The sequence below is a fragment of the Scomber japonicus genome, chromosome 18 (genome assembly GCF_027409825.1).
Source record: "Scomber japonicus isolate fScoJap1 chromosome 18, fScoJap1.pri, whole genome shotgun sequence".
In the NCBI taxonomy this organism is placed as follows: domain Eukaryota; kingdom Metazoa; phylum Chordata; class Actinopteri; order Scombriformes; family Scombridae; genus Scomber; species Scomber japonicus.
Genome location: NC_070595.1, coordinates 26191635 through 26209614, shown reverse-complemented (window position 1 = coordinate 26209614; position 17980 = coordinate 26191635). Strand labels below are relative to the sequence as shown.

General features: G+C 40.1%; 1 protein-coding gene across 1 annotated transcript; it reads left to right on the top strand.

Moving 5' to 3' along the window:
- The first annotated feature begins 744 nt into the window (after positions 1–744).
- Positions 745–16662, top strand: LOC128379331 (myosin heavy chain, fast skeletal muscle-like). The gene is made up of 38 exons (XM_053338947.1): positions 745–948; positions 2132–2275; positions 2363–2519; positions 2680–2707; positions 3471–3582; positions 3673–3765; positions 4546–4609; positions 4696–4794; positions 4995–5098; positions 5313–5451; positions 5534–5652; positions 6682–6831; positions 6920–7090; positions 7177–7483; positions 7601–7686; positions 7878–7965; positions 8083–8200; positions 8300–8423; positions 8558–8694; positions 8774–9029; positions 9120–9362; positions 9684–9860; positions 9945–10090; positions 10175–10265; positions 10352–10741; positions 10825–10951; positions 11033–11151; positions 11237–11433; positions 11782–11965; positions 12041–12206; positions 12297–12421; positions 12497–12805; positions 14095–14298; positions 14815–14940; positions 15027–15197; positions 16082–16186; positions 16277–16372; positions 16492–16662. Exons 1-38 carry the CDS (start codon positions 745–747, stop codon positions 16660–16662), a joined length of 5847 nt encoding a protein of 1948 aa, XP_053194922.1.
- The last annotated feature ends 1318 nt before the right edge of the window (positions 16663–17980 follow it).

Genomic DNA, 17980 nt, shown 5'->3' with positions numbered 1-17980 from the left:
TAATAATGACCATTTGCTCCTGACACAATCCAAAAAGCAAAACAGTGACCTTGTCTTGACATCTGTCCAGAGTTAAGGCCAGTAAATCCAAGAGAGGTGCCTTGAAGGTGAATGAGCAGGTGGTCCAGGATGAAGATGTAGGTCATGATGCATCACGGAGACACTAAGAGTTACATATAGTTAATTCCCATTAATAGACCCAATAAAACTCTTTCCCTGGACCACTATTACAAGACTAAATACACTGATCAATCAATTCCTGCACCGTCTGAGCAGCAAGCACAACATAAACGTTCAGTCGCTAATGACAGCGCTTGACAGTATGAAAGGCATGTAAAAATAGTGCTTGAGGATCATCACCCGTTGCCGCTGACATGTTCCCATTACCACTAGAAGATCCTGTGCCATATTTAAGTGTTGAGCAGAGATCGATAATGCGACTTGATTGACATGTGAACAGAGTGACATTGCCAAGTTGGGAGCATCCGTTTTGCTTCATCAGCACATTTATCTCGATTTAAAGAGCCTCAACCTCCCGCTGGTGTTCATTTAGATACCTGCCATTCACTGAACATCGGTCGGAGCTAACATAAACCCCTCTGTCATCTGTCAACAGCACACTGCATTTGACTCACTTCCACTGAGGTGTGTAAACCCTGTAAGTAAGTTACAAGAATATCCTTTTGAATTCTGAAAGAAATGTGCCTTATTCCTTTCTTTTTTTTAAAATCTTGAGGTACCAATATGAGCTCTGATGCCGAGATGGCCCAGTATGGGCCGGCGGCCATCTTTCTCCGCAAGCCTGAGAAGGAGCGAGTGGAGGCTCAGAACCGGCCTTTCGACGCCAGGACAGCCTGCTTTGTGCCGGATGCCAAGGAACTGTACATCAAAGGTGTGATCCAGCAGAGAGACGGTGGCCAAGTCACTGTGAAGACTGAAGCTGGGGAGGTAAATCTGTTTACTGAGTACAACATCATTATTTCATCCATTTCACCTCAAATCAGGCATGAAGTAGGTACATTTTATCATGCCCTCACTTTTAAGTAATTTGCACGTATTTAATAGTTCATTTTTAGGACATTTTGCAGGTGCATTTAGGTACAAATTCTAAGAAAAAACGTGTTAACTGGTTTAGTTTGTAAGTGAGAGGCATTATATTTGGGTTCAAAAGTAGCTCTTATTTTGCAAAAGTTCTTAGACTCTTGACAATTCATTCTTTGATTAACAAAATATGCTTAGATTCAGTGTGGAGTTTTGTGTGTCACCTATATTAGTATATTTGGTTTAGTTTCAATACTTTCCTAAAAAGTCGCTGCTATGTAACTCTTAAATTGTGGGACAGTTCTTTGAAAGAGATGCTTCTAAATGCTTCACTCAACTAGAAACTGAGGACAATCTCCCAACTGGGTGGAAGCAATTAGAGAGTTTTAAGAGAGTTTTGGAGAACCAATCTAACATCTTTAGGGTGGCCCTTCATATTAGGGCGAGACCATGCAGTTCACTATGGAGGAGAATAATTTCCAGTAAGATGTGTCCTTCACTAAATGTAAAGGAAGTAGGTTTGTCAGTGCCATTCAAGCAACTACCATGCATTTAGAAATCTCTAGACGATTACTAGGCAGAGATCTCTGATTGTCTGGTGTTGCAAGACTAGTGTAATGTGCTTATTATAGAGTTGTTGTTTTTTAATTGCCTATTTTGCTAATAGTAATACACAAAACTACACACTTAAATATCATAGTGTTTTAGATGTTAGAATCTGGAGGCAGCTATTAGTTTACAAGTCTGCTTTTATTTTCTTTATTTTTATTTGTTTTCTACTTCTCGGACTGACATTATGCAAATTTAAGAGCAATAAAAAGCACTACTCTACTGAAATGAAGAACAGGTGGCTTTCTTGAAGGTAGAGAAACAGAAACAATCAAAAACCCTGCAGCATGCTTTTTAAAACTTGGCCATTAAAGGCTATGTGATTTGTTTAAACTACCACACATTATGATTTATTTTTATTGTTTCATTTTATGTTGTTTTTGTGTGCTGGCTGTCTTTTTTTATTCATTCAGCAGCAGGGACATTCTGTTTTCACCAACCCATAAAATCCTCGTCTTTTCTCTTCTCTATTTTGTCTTAGACTGTAACAGTGAAGGAGGACGATTGCCATCCTATGAATCCCCCAAAGTATGACAAGATTGAGGACATGGCCATGATGACCCACCTCAACGAGCCATCTGTGCTGTTTAACCTCAAAGATCGTTATGCAGCATGGATGATTTATGTAAATATGGCGTATGGAGCGTTTTCATCTCATTTGTCTGACTGATTCTTTTATCTCTTGTGCCTCACATTGAATTCTCATCTTCAGACTTACTCTGGGCTCTTCTGTGTGACTGTCAATCCCTACAAGTGGCTGCCGGTGTACGACATGAAAGTGGTGTCAGCCTACAGAGGGAAGAAGCGCATGGAGGCCCCACCACATATTTTCTCTGTGTCTGATAATGCATATCAAAATATGCTTACAGGTTAGAAAGAGAAAGGATTAGTCTGTAATTCTTCTTTAAACATGTCATATTATCATCATTGGCAAGTCCAGTTCCCATTTGCCTACTTATTTTTGAAGTAGTAGATAAATATAACTGAAGAATGTCACTAAAGCTTTTCATATTTCTTTGTCTCCCACAGATCGTGAGAACCAGTCAGTCCTGATCACGTGAGTCTGTTGTAGAGCTGCAACGATTATTCCATTATCGCTTAGTCAATTGACAAGAAATGCAACTATGCTGATAATTGAACATTTCAGTAATTTTTTAACCTTTGTGTCGTCCTCCCGGGTCAAATTGACCCCGTCTGTTTTGACTGTTCCTTCTTTCCTTCCTTTCTCCCTTCTTTCCTTCCGTCTTCCTCCCTCCTTTCCTCCCTTCCTGCCTTCTCTCCTTCCTTCCTCCCTCCTTTACCTCCTTTCCTTCCTCATTCCTTCCTTTCTCCCCCTTTCCTTCATTCCTTCCTTCCTTCCTTCCTTCCTTCCTTCCTTCCTTCCATCCTCCCTCCTTTCCTTTCTGTCTTCCTCCCTCCTTTCCTCCTTTCCTTCCTCATTCCTTCCTTTCTCCCCCTTTCCTGCCTTCCCTCCTTCCTTCCTTCCTTCCTTCCTTCCTCCCTCCTTTCCTTCCTTCCTCCCCCTTTCCTTCCTTCTTCCTTCCTTCCTGCCTTCCTTCCTTCCTTCCTCCCTTCCTGCCCCCCTCCCCCCCCCTCCCTTCCTTCCTTGACTAGAGGACAACAGGAGGGTTAAATATATGTTTGCTGGTTTCAGCTGCTCAAATGTGATGATTTAATGCTTTTCTTTGTTGCTGATTACAGTAAATAGATTAACTTTGGGTTTTGGACTGAAGCCCTAGTCTGTTGTTTAATTTAACAATGTGTCATGATAATTCAGACTGCATGTTTATTAGTTGGTGTCTTCTGTTCGGTGTCCACAGTGGGGAATCCGGTGCAGGAAAGACTGTCAACACCAAGCGTGTCATTCAGTACTTTGCGACAATCGCAGTGGCTAGTGGTGACAAGAAAGACCAATCACCTGGCAAAATGAAGGTATTGAGAACATGACAGGAGTCTAGTTCATAATCCCTCAACAAAAATAAACTTCAAGCCGTGTTGATAATCACTGACTGTGTTTTCCAGGGGACACTGGAAGATCAAATCATTTCAGCAAACCCTTTGCTGGAGGCTTTTGGGAATGCCAAGACTGTGAGGAATGACAATTCCTCACGATTTGTAAGTATGAGCCACAGCCTGTATATGAAGATGGATGTAACAAGGTGTGATGCCACCCTCTGGTTTGCATTGCAGCCAGCTTGAAGCTCACAGTTGCTGCTTATGGTTGGCGCTATCTTTTCAGCTTAGAGCCAGGAGCTTCCAAATAAGGAGTGTACGGTGTTGCCTTTCATGATCTGGAAACATGTCTTGCTACCATGGACCAAACCAAGTGCTAGGAGGGAACACAAGCACTGCATATTTGGGCTGACATTAGCTACTTCAGCTAAATTCTGCTTATATAGTAGCTGACATAATCAAGCAACATGAAACTTACTAAAATATTGAGACAATAGTCTGACTCAATTTGAGGAACTCAAGTGAGCCAACTGCCAATCACAGCTGTCAAAGCTGTCAAATCAAAGCTATAAGTCTTCAAATCTTTTTAACAGAGCAGTAATCTCCAAAATGATCACCAACAGAGTTATCATGGGGCCTGAATTGAGAGATTAAGACTGTAATAACTTGCTGAAAAAATAGTTGACTTATTATTTGCAGAGAGAGGTTGTCACCTTTTGAATGGGAGTCAGGGATTTTTTGAAGCCAGCATCTAGTGGCCATCGGTGGAATTGCACTTACAGGTGCTTTACATTGGCTCCAGCCTCTAGTTATGGTAGTCACCGCTTGGCAGGACCTCTCAAAAGGGAACCTCTGAAAAATATTAAAGGCACACAAAATGTACTCTTGTTTTCCTCCTTGTTGACATTTAGCTGATATCACAAACATTTTTATATTTCGTAGGGTAAATTCATCAGAATCCACTTTGGAACAACAGGGAAACTGGCTTCTGCAGATATTGAAACTTGTAAGTTTGTCTTTCGAAACAAATGATCTCCAACATATGTATTACTTGCAACAGCTAATCTTTACTGGGCTTGTTACTCTATGTAGATCTGCTGGAGAAGTCAAGAGTGACGTTCCAGTTGACTGAAGAGAGGAGCTACCATATATTCTATCAGATCATGACCGGCCACAAGCCAGAGCTTATAGGTATGATGAGGACATTATGTGTATGATTACCGATAAATGCAGTCAGATGCTAAAGATATGCATCAACAAGAAAAGAAAAGTGAAGGAAATGTGGGTTCAATTAAGGGAATTTGGATGTACCCTTCAATATATCTAAGAGTGAGATATTTGTAAGACTAAATTTAAGGAATAAAAGTAATCCTATGTGTCTCTCTCTACAGAAATGTTGCTCATAACAACAAACCCATATGACTTCCCCATGGTGAGTCAGGGACAGATCACTGTGGCCAGCATTGATGACAAAGAAGAGCTGGTGGCAACAGACGTGAGTTATCTCTTGTCAATCTCTTTCAATGTTTTGTCCTTTTCAATGTACTGATTTTTTATTATACTATTTTAGAGGACAGAGTTTTAATGTCATACTTTTATTAAATGGGAATGTATGAAATAATGACATATAAAACATTTCAAGAAGGTTGCAGAGAACAAATTCAGACCCATGGACCAATCTTTATTAACTGATTTTTTAAATGTGACAGACTGCCACTGATGTATTGGGCTTCACCAATGACGAAAAACTGTCCATCTACAAGCTGACTGGCGCGGTGATGCATTATGGGAATATGAAGTTCAAGCAGAAGCAGCGGGAGGAGCAGGCAGAGCCCGACGGCACAGAGGGTGAGGTGCTGCACTTCATTTTTTTTATATCAGTGAAGACACGCAGGCAATATTAACAGAACATATCATTTTTCTCTCTCAGTGGCCGACAAAGTCGCTTTCCTCATGGCGCTGAACTCTGCTGACTTGCTGAAAGGCCTCTGCTACCCCAGAGTGAAAGTGGGGAATGAGTATGTCACCAAAGGCCAGACAGTCCCCCAGGTACTGTGACAGCTCCAAGACTGAGCCAGTGATAATGCATGACACAATCTATTTATATAGATGAATCTGGGTTGTAGGTGGAAGTGGATGAGCTGCTATTACTGCGCTGGCATCACTATAACTGTAATGTATGTAAAAGGATTTCACTCTTTGTTAAGAAATCTGTCCATGAGATCCCATAAAAGTAGTTATGTGTTGGAAATATAGCCATCATATATCATTAAAATTAAGGTTATCTATAAAACGTCCTTATGCAATTGAGTCAGGTTTTACCAGAAAGCATCTTGCTAGACTGTTTTCAGCAATACATTTCATATCAGCCATGCACCACCAAAGAATACAGATGGATAGTTACCATGCCACCTATCTCTTGCTAGCTTGATACTACCATTGGACGAAATCCTGAATGAAATTTCACTTTTACTTTATCATGTGTTTCCGAAATGTATTAAATGGTACATTATTTCTGATTACAATGCAAAATCCTGGAGTTTGATGACTGAAATCATGAATCAAGTAATTTATGATGTCTTTAATGAGCGACCGGGTCGGACTGAAGCGCTACATTTATGTTATTTTTTCCTCAAGCCATTGTCATGACCAATTTCAGATTCGTGTTTGACTGATTAACTTCCACATTCACACAGACTTCCTTCACCTGTCAATTATGGTTAATCTAAACATCTCTGCTTTCACTGTCTGTGCAAATGTGTTCATTTCCTCTCTGCTATTGCAGTAATGGTGGAGGTGTTTCATTTGCTTGGTGATCCACCTTGTGTATTGTTTTCTTGTAGATAAATCCAGCAACTGATTTTTGTGTTGCACTGTTGTATTTACAGTATATTTATTACCAAAGTAAATTGTGAGCAGTAATGCACATGTGAAACTAATGCTTGTGTTAGATGACACTGAGTCTCCAGTTATACCTTTTTTTATACCTTTTTTAGAATTTTTATTGGCCAGTCAGAAACTTGTCTTGCCTTGTGGCCAAGCTATATTTAATGTATCTTCAAAATGTCCTGACCCCAGGTTACTAATTCAGTTAGCGCTCTGGCCAAGTCTGTCTATGAGAAGATGTTCTTGTGGATGGTTGTAAGAATCAACGAGATGCTGGACACAAAGCAGCCCAGGCAGTTCTTCATTGGAGTGCTGGACATTGCTGGATTTGAAATATTTGATGTGAGTTTGGACTCATTCATCACTTTTGGTCTTCCATTAGTCAAATAAGTGTTTTATGGTATAAGATAACAGTCATTTCTTGTCACAGTTCAACAGCATGGAGCAAATCTGCATTAATTTCACCAATGAGAAGCTGCAACAGTTTTTCAACCACCACATGTTTGTGTTGGAGCAAGAAGAATACAAAAAGGAAGGGATTGACTGGGAGTTCATTGATTTTGGTATGGACTTGGCAGCTTGCATCGAGCTCATTGAAAAGGTAGGATAAGTCTACTGCACACTGAATATTTCACCTCATTTTAGGCATCATCATATCTCATATGTGCTTTATAAAACATTCAACAGCCAATGGGTATCTTCTCCATCCTTGAAGAGGAGTGTATGTTCCCCAAGGCCTCTGACACTTCTTTTAAGAACAAACTCTACGATCAGCATCTTGGAAAAAATAACGCTTTCCAAAAGCCAAAGGTTGTCAAAGGCAAACCTGAGGCTCACTTCACTTTGGTGCACTACGCCGGCACAGTGGACTACAACATCACTGGTTGGCTGGACAAGAACAAAGACCCGCTGAATGAGTCTGTGGTGCAGCTTTACCAGAAGTCACCGATGAAACTGTTGGCTTTATTGTATGCCTCGTTTTCTGGTGGTGATGGTACGTCATTCATAAAGCACTGAAATGATAAATACCAAGACAGAACTGTTTCAGATTAATGTATGCCCACAAAAAATACAAATTTGCCCTCTCAACTTGTTTTTTGGTGTTGTTTAGAATCGGGTGGTGATGCTGGCAAAGGTGGAAAGAAAGGGGCAAAGAAGAAAGGCGGCTCCTTTCAGACAGTGTCTGCAGTTTTCAGGGTACAGAAGTGATGATAATCTATGTAGAGATTACTTTCTTGGTAATGGTTGATTAGATTGTGAAACTCTAAGGAGGGCCAATTCAGGGAAAGAAGCACAAATTGTTTTTCATTGTAATAAGTTGTTTCTAATTTTACTATCTGTGTTTGATATCCTCAGAAGAAGTTGTAATGACAGTTGTTCTTTTGTAGGAAAATCTTGGAAAACTAATGACCAACTTGAGGAGCACACATCCTCACTTTGTGCGTTGCCTGATTCCAAATGAGGTTAAAACACCAGGTACAGATTTGCAAATACTTCAGCACCAAATACTCCAACTGAAAAAACACCAAATCATGATCTTGAAATATACTCCTAGTCTCAGTTACCAATTATTTTCTTTCCACTTCTCTGCAGGAATCATGGACAATCACTTGGTCATCCACCAGCTTCGCTGTAATGGTGTGCTGGAAGGAATCAGGATCTGCAGGAAAGGATTCCCCAGCAGGATTATTTACGCTGACTTCAAGCAGAGGTCATTGATTCCTACTTAAATACACTCTATGAGCACAATAAACAAAATTATTCCTTGATGACAGTTAATAATAATCTTTTTTAAACCAAATGTGAGCAGATACAGAATCCTAAATGCAAGTGCCATCCCAGAGGGGCAGTTCATAGATGGAAAGAAAGCCTCTGAGAAGCTTCTTGGTTCGATTGACCTCGATCACACACAGTACCGATTTGGGTCTACGAAGGTATGTGTGTATGTGTGTGAATGGCCGAGTACAATTTTAAAAACCTTTTAAAACCACTGAGAATAGAGCAACAACCAACTTACATGATTCATTGTAATGGACTACATTCAGCTCAACTTACTGTGTTGTTGCAGGTCTTCTTCAAAGCCGGCTTACTCGGTACTCTGGAGGAGCTTCGAGATGAAAAACTAGCTTCTCTTGTGATGCAGACTCAAGCCGTGTGTCGTGGTTATCTCATGAGAAAAGAATTCTCCAATTTAATTGCACAAAAGTAAGTTCAGCACCAAGGTCATCACAGAAAGTACAACAACACTGCACAGACTAAAAACAATTTCCTGTATTTGGTACAGAGATTGTGTTTGGATCCTGCAATACAACTTGCGTTCATTCATGAATGTCAAACACTGGCCATGGATGAAGCTCTTCTTCAAAATCAAGCCACTCCTCAAGAGTGCTGAAACAGAAAAGGAGATGGCAACAATGAAAGACGACTTTGTGAAATGTAAGGAGGATCTGGCAAAGTCAGATACCAAGAGAAAGGAACTCGAGGAGAAAATGGTTTCTCTGCTGCAGGAGAAAAATAACCTCCTCCTGCAAGTACAATCTGTGAGTGTCATCATATCTGAAAGCCACTGATCTCACATGAAATACTGTCCAAATAATCACACATAAGTGTCATCTCTTTACTCTTCTCAGGACTCAGAAAATCTTTGTGACGCAGAGGAAAGATGTGAGGGCTTGATCAAAAGCAAAATCCAGCTTGAGGCCAAACTCAAAGAGGTGACCGAAAGACTTGAGGACGAGGAGGAAATGAACGCTGAGTTGACTGCCAAGAAGCGTAAACTCGAAGATGAATGCTCGGAGCTTAAGAAAGACATAGATGACCTGGAGATGACTTTGGCTAAAGTTGAGAAGGAGAAACATGCCACCGAAAATAAAGTATGTTGTGCTTACATCATCGACATCTCAACAACTATTTCACAATTTAATTAAATCTGGCAGAAAATGAAGCCATGGGCCTCAAAGGAAAAGATTACTTTTTGATGCATGTTCCTAAACATAATCAACAGAATGATGTTTCTCACAGTGTCCTTTTTGTGATGCAGATCAGGATTTAAATACAAATTTAAACTTCTGATAAAAAATCAGTTATTTAAATAACAAAGTTGAAGTTTGAGTATAGCCTTGCTCTTTCGAGTATCTTCTAGTTTTACCGTTGTATTTCTTTATAACGGTGCGTGTGCATGCTTCCTGTTACAGGTTAAAAATCTTTTGGAGGAGCAGTCAGGTCAGGATGAAAACATTGCCAAACTGACCAAAGAAAAGAAAGTCCTCCAAGAGGCCCATCAACAGACACTGGATGATTTACAAGCTGAGGAAGACAAAGTCAACTCTCTGACAAAAGCAAAGACAAAGCTTGAACAGCAAGTGGATGATGTGAGTCAAGTCTGCAGGCAGTGATACATGCTAACAGTGATGATACTAAACAGCTCAATTAAATTTATGCAATTTGATTATAAGCTCGAAGGTTCACTGGAGCAAGAGAAGAAGATCCGCATGGACCTTGAAAGAGCCAAAAGAAAGCTTGAGGGTGATCTCAAACTTGATCAAGAATCCATAATGGATCTGGAAAATGACAAGCAACAATCTGAGGAGAAAATTAAGAAGTAAGTCAATATATTGATTGTATATGTATGAGGGAATTAAGTCTTGGATGTAAATTGATGACATTTATCTTCTCATTCTCACAGAAAAGAATTTGAAAACAATCAGCTGCTCAGCAAGATTGCAGATGAGCAAACAATTAACAACCAGCTGCAAAAGAAGCTGAAAGAGCTCAATGTAATGAAGCTTACATTTAATACATTAATCACACTGATAACAACCAATTCTCCCTTCATGACAGTTAATCATTTTCCTATTTTAAGGCTCGGATTGAAGAACTAGAAGAAGAAGTTGAGGCTGAACGAGCGGTCCGTGCAAAGATAGAAAAGCAGAGATCTGATCTCACCAGGGAGATCGAGGAGATCAGTGAGAGGCTGGAGGAGGCCGGAGGCGCCACCGCCGCTCAGATCGAGATGAACAAGAAGCGGGAAGCCGAGTTCCTCAAACTGAGACGCGACCTGGAGGAATCCACCTTGCACCACGAGGCCACGACTGCTGCTCTGCGCAAAAAGCAGGCGGACAGCATGGCTGAGCTAGGAGAACAGATCGACAACCTCCAAAGAATCAAGCAGAAACTTGAGAAGGAAAAGAACGAAATGAAGATGGAAATTGATGATTTGGCCAGCAATATGGAAGCAGTTGCAAAGGCTAAGGTGAGAAATGTATTTGATTATAAGGAAATACAGAACTCAATTAAATGGTTAGATGTCTAATTAGCATTACTTTGTCTACACAGGTCAATCTAGAGAAGATGTGTCGCTCACTTGAGGATCAACTTATGGAGTTAAAGACCAAGACCGATGAAAACATGCGGCATATGTCAGATCTCACCAATCAGAGGGCCCGTTTTCAAACTGAGAATGGTAATTTTGTTCCTCTTTTTAATACAACTTGAAGTTACAGCCTTTAATTAAATTTTTTTTTTCCTGTTTTGCTTTTCGTAGCCGAACTTTCCCGACAAATGGAAGAGAGAGAGAGTCTAATTTCCCAGCTGACCAGAGGAAAGCAGGGATTTACGACACAAATCGATGAGCTGAAAAGACAAGTGGAGGAGGAGACCAAGGTAATCAAAGGTCACATTTGCAAACACTGACAGCTTTCTGGTTTACTGTGATGATGAAGTTCATTATCATTATATTCCTGTGTAGGCTAAGAATGCCCTGGCTCACAGTTTGCAGTCAGCTCGTCACGACTGCGATCTCCTTCGTGAGCAGTACGAGGAGGAGCAGGAGGCCAAAGCTGAGCTGCAGCGCAATTTGTCCAAAGCCAACAGTGAGGTAGCTCTCTGGAGGAACAAGTATGAGACTGATGCCATCCAGCGTACAGAGGAGCTTGAAGAAGCAAAGTAAGTAAATACATAACAGATTAGACCAATAGATCAGGCTCCAACACTGGATTTGCGTCATATATTTATTAAAGGACCATTTCACCAATTTTAAACCTTATCTTTAGCTATCCATATTTGGGATTTAGTGTGAAAATTGCCTGCAGTAGTTGCCAATGTTCTCCATGAATGAAGGTTTCAAGAGCTTTTCCCCTCTTCTACTCACTTGTAATTTAAATGGCTCTCTGAAAACATCAATATTCAAAATCTTGTGGGTTTACAGTGAGTCTGACCTCATTTTCATCCTCTCTAAACAGTTACAAATTGGCAAAACTTATATATGTATAACATTTGGTTCACTGTTGGCAGGAAAAAGCTCGCCCAGCGTCTCCAAGAGGCTGAAGAACAAATCGAAGCGGTGAATTCAAAGTGCGCCTCACTGGAGAAAACTAAACAGAGACTTCAAAATGAGATGGAGGATCTCATGGTTGATGTAGAAAGGTCCAACAGTGTAGCAGCTACGCTTGACAAGAAACAGAGAAACTTTGACAAGGTAAGGTTTTAAGTTCATCTCATCGCTTTATAGCACATCAATAATTATTACTAACTTATGTTTGAATGAATTCAGATCATAGCTGAATGGAAACAGAAGTTTGAGGAGTCTCAGGCAGAGCTTGAAGGCGCTCAGAAAGAATCTCGATCTCTGAGCACTGAGCTTTTCAAACTGAAGAACTCCTATGAGGAAGCCCTGGATCACCTGGAGACGATGAAAAGGGAAAATAAAAACCTGCAACGTAAGTGGAAGCACATTATTTGTCGGAAACAGCTTTTTTGAAATAGATTATTTCAATACCTCTCTATAATTCATTCCTTTGGAAACGCAGAGGAGATCTCTGACCTGACAGAGCAGATCGGGGAGACAGGGAAGTCGATGCATGAACTGGAGAAATTCAAGAAGCAGGTGGAGACGGAGAAATATGACATGCAAACTGCGCTGGAAGAAGCTGAGGTATAGCTGGTAGCGGAGATGTTCATTTAAATGCAGAAAAAGGACCGAAATTGTAGATGTTTAATGTTTTTTAAGGCCTCCCTGGAACAAGACGAGTCCAAGGTGCTGCGTGTGCAAATGGAGCTGAACCAGATGAAGGCTGAAGTGGACCGAAAGGTGGCGGAGAAAGACGAGGAGATGGACCAGATGAAGAGGAACAACCAGAGAGTGATGGAGTCCATGCAGACCACTCTGGACGCTGAGGTCCGGAGCAGGAACGACGCACTGAGAATCAAGAAAAAGATGGAGGGAGACCTCAATGAGATGGAGATTCAGCTGAGCCACGCTAACAGGCAGGCGGCCGAGGCTCAGAAACAACTGAGGAACATTCAGGGGCAACTCAAGGTACAACTTTTACCATTGATGTCCACATTTCCTACCATTAACAGAGTGTAATGCCTTATTGTTCTTATTGTCATCAAATCTCATGTGCAGAGCCAAACTGACAATTAATTGGTCTACTTACAAGTATTGTGTGTGTATCCAAAGCCTGATATATCTTATTCCTCCTGCTTTAGACCTCCATTGTTGCCCAAAAACTATTAAAAACACATCAGTGAGCCACACAGCTGCACTGGGTGACATGTTCCTTCATTATGAGGAGTTTGGGGATGATAGTTTGTTTAGAAACGGCTCCAAAGACTAATGACCGCGATTACATTTTCAGACTCTGGAGAGCAGTTTGGTTTAAGGCTCTATTGTTGGTTTGGCTCTGCATATATAATTTGTTAAGGAAATTGTGGGCCTTATCCTTTAACATATTCTTTCTCTTACTTTGAATTCAACAACAAGCAATATATTGTAACATTGTTCAGCTCAATACACTAAGTCCTTCATTGAACTGCTCGGTAACCGAAGCTTATTGTGTCATTTGATCAATAATTCAAATTGCTGACTTTAAGACTCTAATCTCTATTGATGCTGGTGTTTTACCATTATCATAATTTCCACTTGAACTGTAGAAGTATAAAAAAGGGACATTTTTTAGAGTCAAACTTCTAACTTTAGGTCCCACTAGCATTCTCTAGAAGCTGCAAGTCAAACCTCACACCTTAGTTACTTTACTGTCCTTGTAGCTTTACGAGTGGTTGATTTATAAATGTTCCTCTTTAGAAACCTCCTCTAGGGAACATGAACATGCACTCTAAATTTAATAGCAGTCTGTACAAGCTTTGGCCTGAAGGTGGTGCTAAAGAAAAGATGAAGAGGAGATCTTAAATATCTACAGCAAATGTCATGGAAGTCCAGCCGTTTGTTTCTGTGGACTAAAATTAGTATCACTGTCACCACAATTAATAGGTGATTAATAGGTGGCGGTGTTTAGCTCAGTGGGTAGAACCACCCCCCCCATGTGTTGAGGCTACAGTCCTCACTGCAGGCGACCCCAATTCGAATCCCGAGCGGTCCTATCCTGCATGTCATTGCCTCCCATTTCCTGTCTCTCACTACTAACCTGTAAAATAAAGGCAAAAATACACTTTAAAAAAACAACATTGAATATGTGAATACCTTAACTATGTAGCCCACATTTCATTCCAATCTGGCCTCTAGTTGGTGAGATATGTTGCTCTCGACCAAGGTGTAGAATAAAAAACAGGACAGCCGTTTCAGTTTTAACACATTTGCATTTTCAGGATGCTCAAATCCACCTGGATGACTGCGTCCGAGGGCAGGAGGACATGAAGGAGCAGGTGGCCATGATGGAGCGCAGAAACTCCTTGATGCAGGCCGAGATCGAGGAGCTTCGAGCAGTTGCGGAGCAGGCGGAGCGGAGCCGCAAAATAGCTGAACAGGAACTGGTTGATACCAGCGAGCGTGCAGGACTCCTTCACTCACAGGTTGGCTGTTTAACAGAATCACCTTTATTAAACAAACCCTTCCTTCCTTCCTTCCTTTCTTCCATCCTTCCTTCCTTCCTTCCTTCCTTCCTTCCTTCCTCCTTTCCTTCCTCCCTCCCTCCCTTCCTTCCTTCCTTCCTTCCTTCCTTCCTTCCTTCCTTCCTTCCTTCCTTCCTTCCTCCCCTTCCTTCCTTCCTCCCCTTCCTTCTGTCCTTACTTCTTTCCTCTTTTCCTCCCTTCCTCCCTCCTTACTCCTTTCCTTCCTCACTCCTTCCTTCCTTTCTTCCTTCCTTCCTTCCTTCCTTCCTTCCTTCCTCCTGTCCTTCCTTCTTTCTTTCCTTCCTCATTCCTTCCTTTCTTCCTTCCTTCCTTCCTTCCTTCCTTCCTTTCTTCCTTCCTTCCTTCCTCCTGTCCTTCCTTCTTTCTTTCCTTCCTTCCTTCCTTCCTTCCTTCCTTTCTTGACCTGAGGACAACAGGGGGGTTAAATACATATGTCATCTGCTTCGTCTTTGGCAGAACACCAGTCTCATGAACACCAAAAAGAAGCTCGACACAGACATAACTCAGCTTCACACTGAAATAGAAGAAGCGGTTCAAGAGGCCAGAAACGCTGAGGAGAAAGCCAAGAAAGCCATTACTGATGTAAGAAACTCCTACACGGCTGTTATTTTGACTGACTTCATGAAATAAATTAAAAAATATCAGCTGTCCTGTTGTGGCGCCTGCAGGCTGCCATGATGGCTGAAGAGCTGAGGAAGGAGCAGGACACCAGCGCTCACCTGGAGAGGATGAAGAAGAACCTGGAGATCACAGTCAAAGATCTGCAGCATCGCTTAGACGAGGCTGAAAACTTGGCCATGAAGGGAGGAAAGAAACAGCTGCAGAAACTGGAGACTAGGGTACGAATATCACAATGTTGACTTGTATAATGAGCATCTACTATAATTAAACCACAGCACACAGTTTTCTGCATAACACTTTGTCTTATAGCAAATAACAGTTTTATTTTGTTCATTTTTTGTTACTGCATGTTCATGTTTTATGTTGATTTGGATTTGCTTGTATTTGTTAGTTTACTTGGTGAATATATGGTAAATGTGTGTTGTGTTAATTTATATCAGCTTTAGTCACTTAATTATTTAACAAAGGACCCAATAAAGTCCAGAGTAACATAATCAGGCCTGGAGAAATGAAAACTAGTGGTGTAGAAGTATTCAGATCATTTACTTGAGCAAAAATACACAATAGCAATATCAGCAAAATGTACATAAATTATAAAAAGTAAAAGTTCTCATTATGCAGACTGGCTTCTTTTAGAGTTCAGAGAGAGATTATTACAGTCTAAGTGTAAGAGTATTTTAATGTTGTAGCTCATCAGTGTGGAGCCAATTTTAGATACTTTTAGTAGATTAATAGTAATAGTACCATATGTTTTTTTATTATAGTAATAATACACTTTACTTTGTATAGAGCAGGTTATATAGTCACAGAAGCCAGTATTTCAACTTAGAATGTTTACTTCGTCTCCATGGCAACATATCATGGCCATTATATATCCTATATTACGTATTGGTCCTTTAAAATCTTTAAAAAAAAAAATTATAACTAGTAAAAAAGTGGGAAATTAACGTAGAAAAGTAAAAAGTACAATATTTCCCTCTGATATATAGTAAACTGGAACTACTACAGTTGCATAAAATGAAAATACTCAAGTAAAGCTCAAGTACCTCTGAACTATACTGCAGTATTTACATCCCACCACTAGATTATTTTGCTCTTTTAGGTCCGTGATCTGGAAAGTGAACTTGAAGCGGAGCAGAAACGTGGCTCAGAGGCCATCAAAGGAGTCCGTAAATATGAGAGAAAGGTCAAAGAGTTAACCTATCAGGTAAATCTACTTTATTTCACTACTATGTTTAAATTATCAAAATGCACATTAGAGAATTAGTGTAGAGAGCTTTGTTTTTACTCCTTTCAGTCTGAGGAGGATAAGAAGAACATCCTCCGTCTGCAGGATTTAGTGGACAAGCTCCAGATCAAAATGAAGGCCTACAAACGACATGCTGAAGAAGCCGTGAGTCACACACACACACACACACACACACACACACACACACGTCAGCAGAAATCTACTCAGTGATTCAGCAATGTGTCTCTCATCATCTCATACATTCAAACATTATTCATTCCCAGGAGGAGCAGTCCAACGTGCAAATGGCCAGATTCAGAAAGGCTCAGCATGAGCTGGAAGAGGCTGAAGAGAGAGCTGATGTGGCCGAATCGCTGGCCAACAAGATGCGAGCCAAGAGCCGTGAAATCGGCACGAAGGTACTGAATGTCCTGATTTTATATAAAGACTGTTAATACTTCGCTGCTCCATTAAAAAGAGGATATCTAAAATGATTCTACATGTTCGTATATAACCTCTTTATTTATGGTAAACACAAACTGACCTCATTAAAACACATCAACAGCTCATCACATCCTCTATTTTTTCATTATTTATCATATTTCTTCTGCATTTATATAAATTATTTATTTGTTTTAGTTTATATTTTATTCACAGGTATAACACACCTGAATCTCAGACCATTTCTATCAGTGGTTGAATTACATTTCGAGTGATGTAGGTGTCCGAGTCTTAACGAGGAAGAAGAATATGTCTTGATTTCTCTGGTTTTGACTGTCCGACAGTGTTATAAGAGCTCTTTGCTGAATTGGTGGAAGACTCCTTTTAATACTCATGTTAGAAATTATGTCTCTTTGTAAAATGATGTATAAAAAAACTGATTTTTATGTTTTATGTTTGTTTTCTAGACGCAGGAAGGACAGGGGAGCAGCTGAGCAAGACGCTGCCTGCTATTTGAACACCAGCTGATACAAAATATGTGACATTAAATATTATATAAAGTATCAGTTTCTATTTAATATTATAGCATGCTGAATAAGTTGGTCTGCAATTAGGTGCTGGCCGGTCACAGGAACATCTGAGGTGAAGATTATTGTGACTTCATTAGGAGCAAACAAACACCTTTTACTTGTAGCTGCTGCAGGTTTGCTCTTAATATTGTCTCAGTGAAGTCATTTAAGTGTGCGATGATTCATTTTGATCTTCTCCAAATATTCAAATTACAATAAATCTCCTTTAAATATGAGTAATTTTAAAAGGAGTGTGCTTAAAACCTACAATTTTGAATCATTCTCCACTTCTATTCGTTGTATGAAAGTCATATATTATCCATTTCATGTATCCATTATATAAAACCCATTGGACCCGGGAGCCTCAGGGGCCCCAAAAGCCTTATGTTCATTTGGTTGTGGTAAAGTGATTAATTGAGGCTTAGTTTGAGAATATGAAAGAATAATATAAACTGACAAGATAAAGTGATGGATATGACTTTATTTCATGATCTTGAGGCTCCCAGTTTCAAAATCTATCTTTAAAATCTTCATTATTTAAATTTAGAGCCACAACTTACTAAAATCAATCAATCAATCACTCAATCAATCAGCAACTACTAGGCCTTTTTTAAGAAAGTGGTTTCTTTAAGACTCATTTATAGTAAACTTAATATGTTTGGGTTTTTTGGACTGTTGGTCAGGACAAAATGAGACATCTTTGGCTTGGGAAAACCATTTTGAACCATTTTATAGATCAAATGAATTAATTAATCATGATAAT

Excerpts from the sequence above, each read along its gene's own strand:
- LOC128379331 (XM_053338947.1), top strand. The coding sequence starts at position 745 with ATGAGCTCTGATGCCGAGATGGCCCAGTATGGGCCGGCGGCCATCTTT. Across the intron at positions 5,099-5,312 it reads AAGAGCTGGTGGCAACAGAC|ACTGCCACTGATGTATTGGG; the intron begins GTGAGTTATCTC and ends TAAATGTGACAG. Across the intron at positions 9,861-9,944 it reads TTGAACAGCAAGTGGATGAT|CTCGAAGGTTCACTGGAGCA; the intron begins GTGAGTCAAGTC and ends TTTGATTATAAG.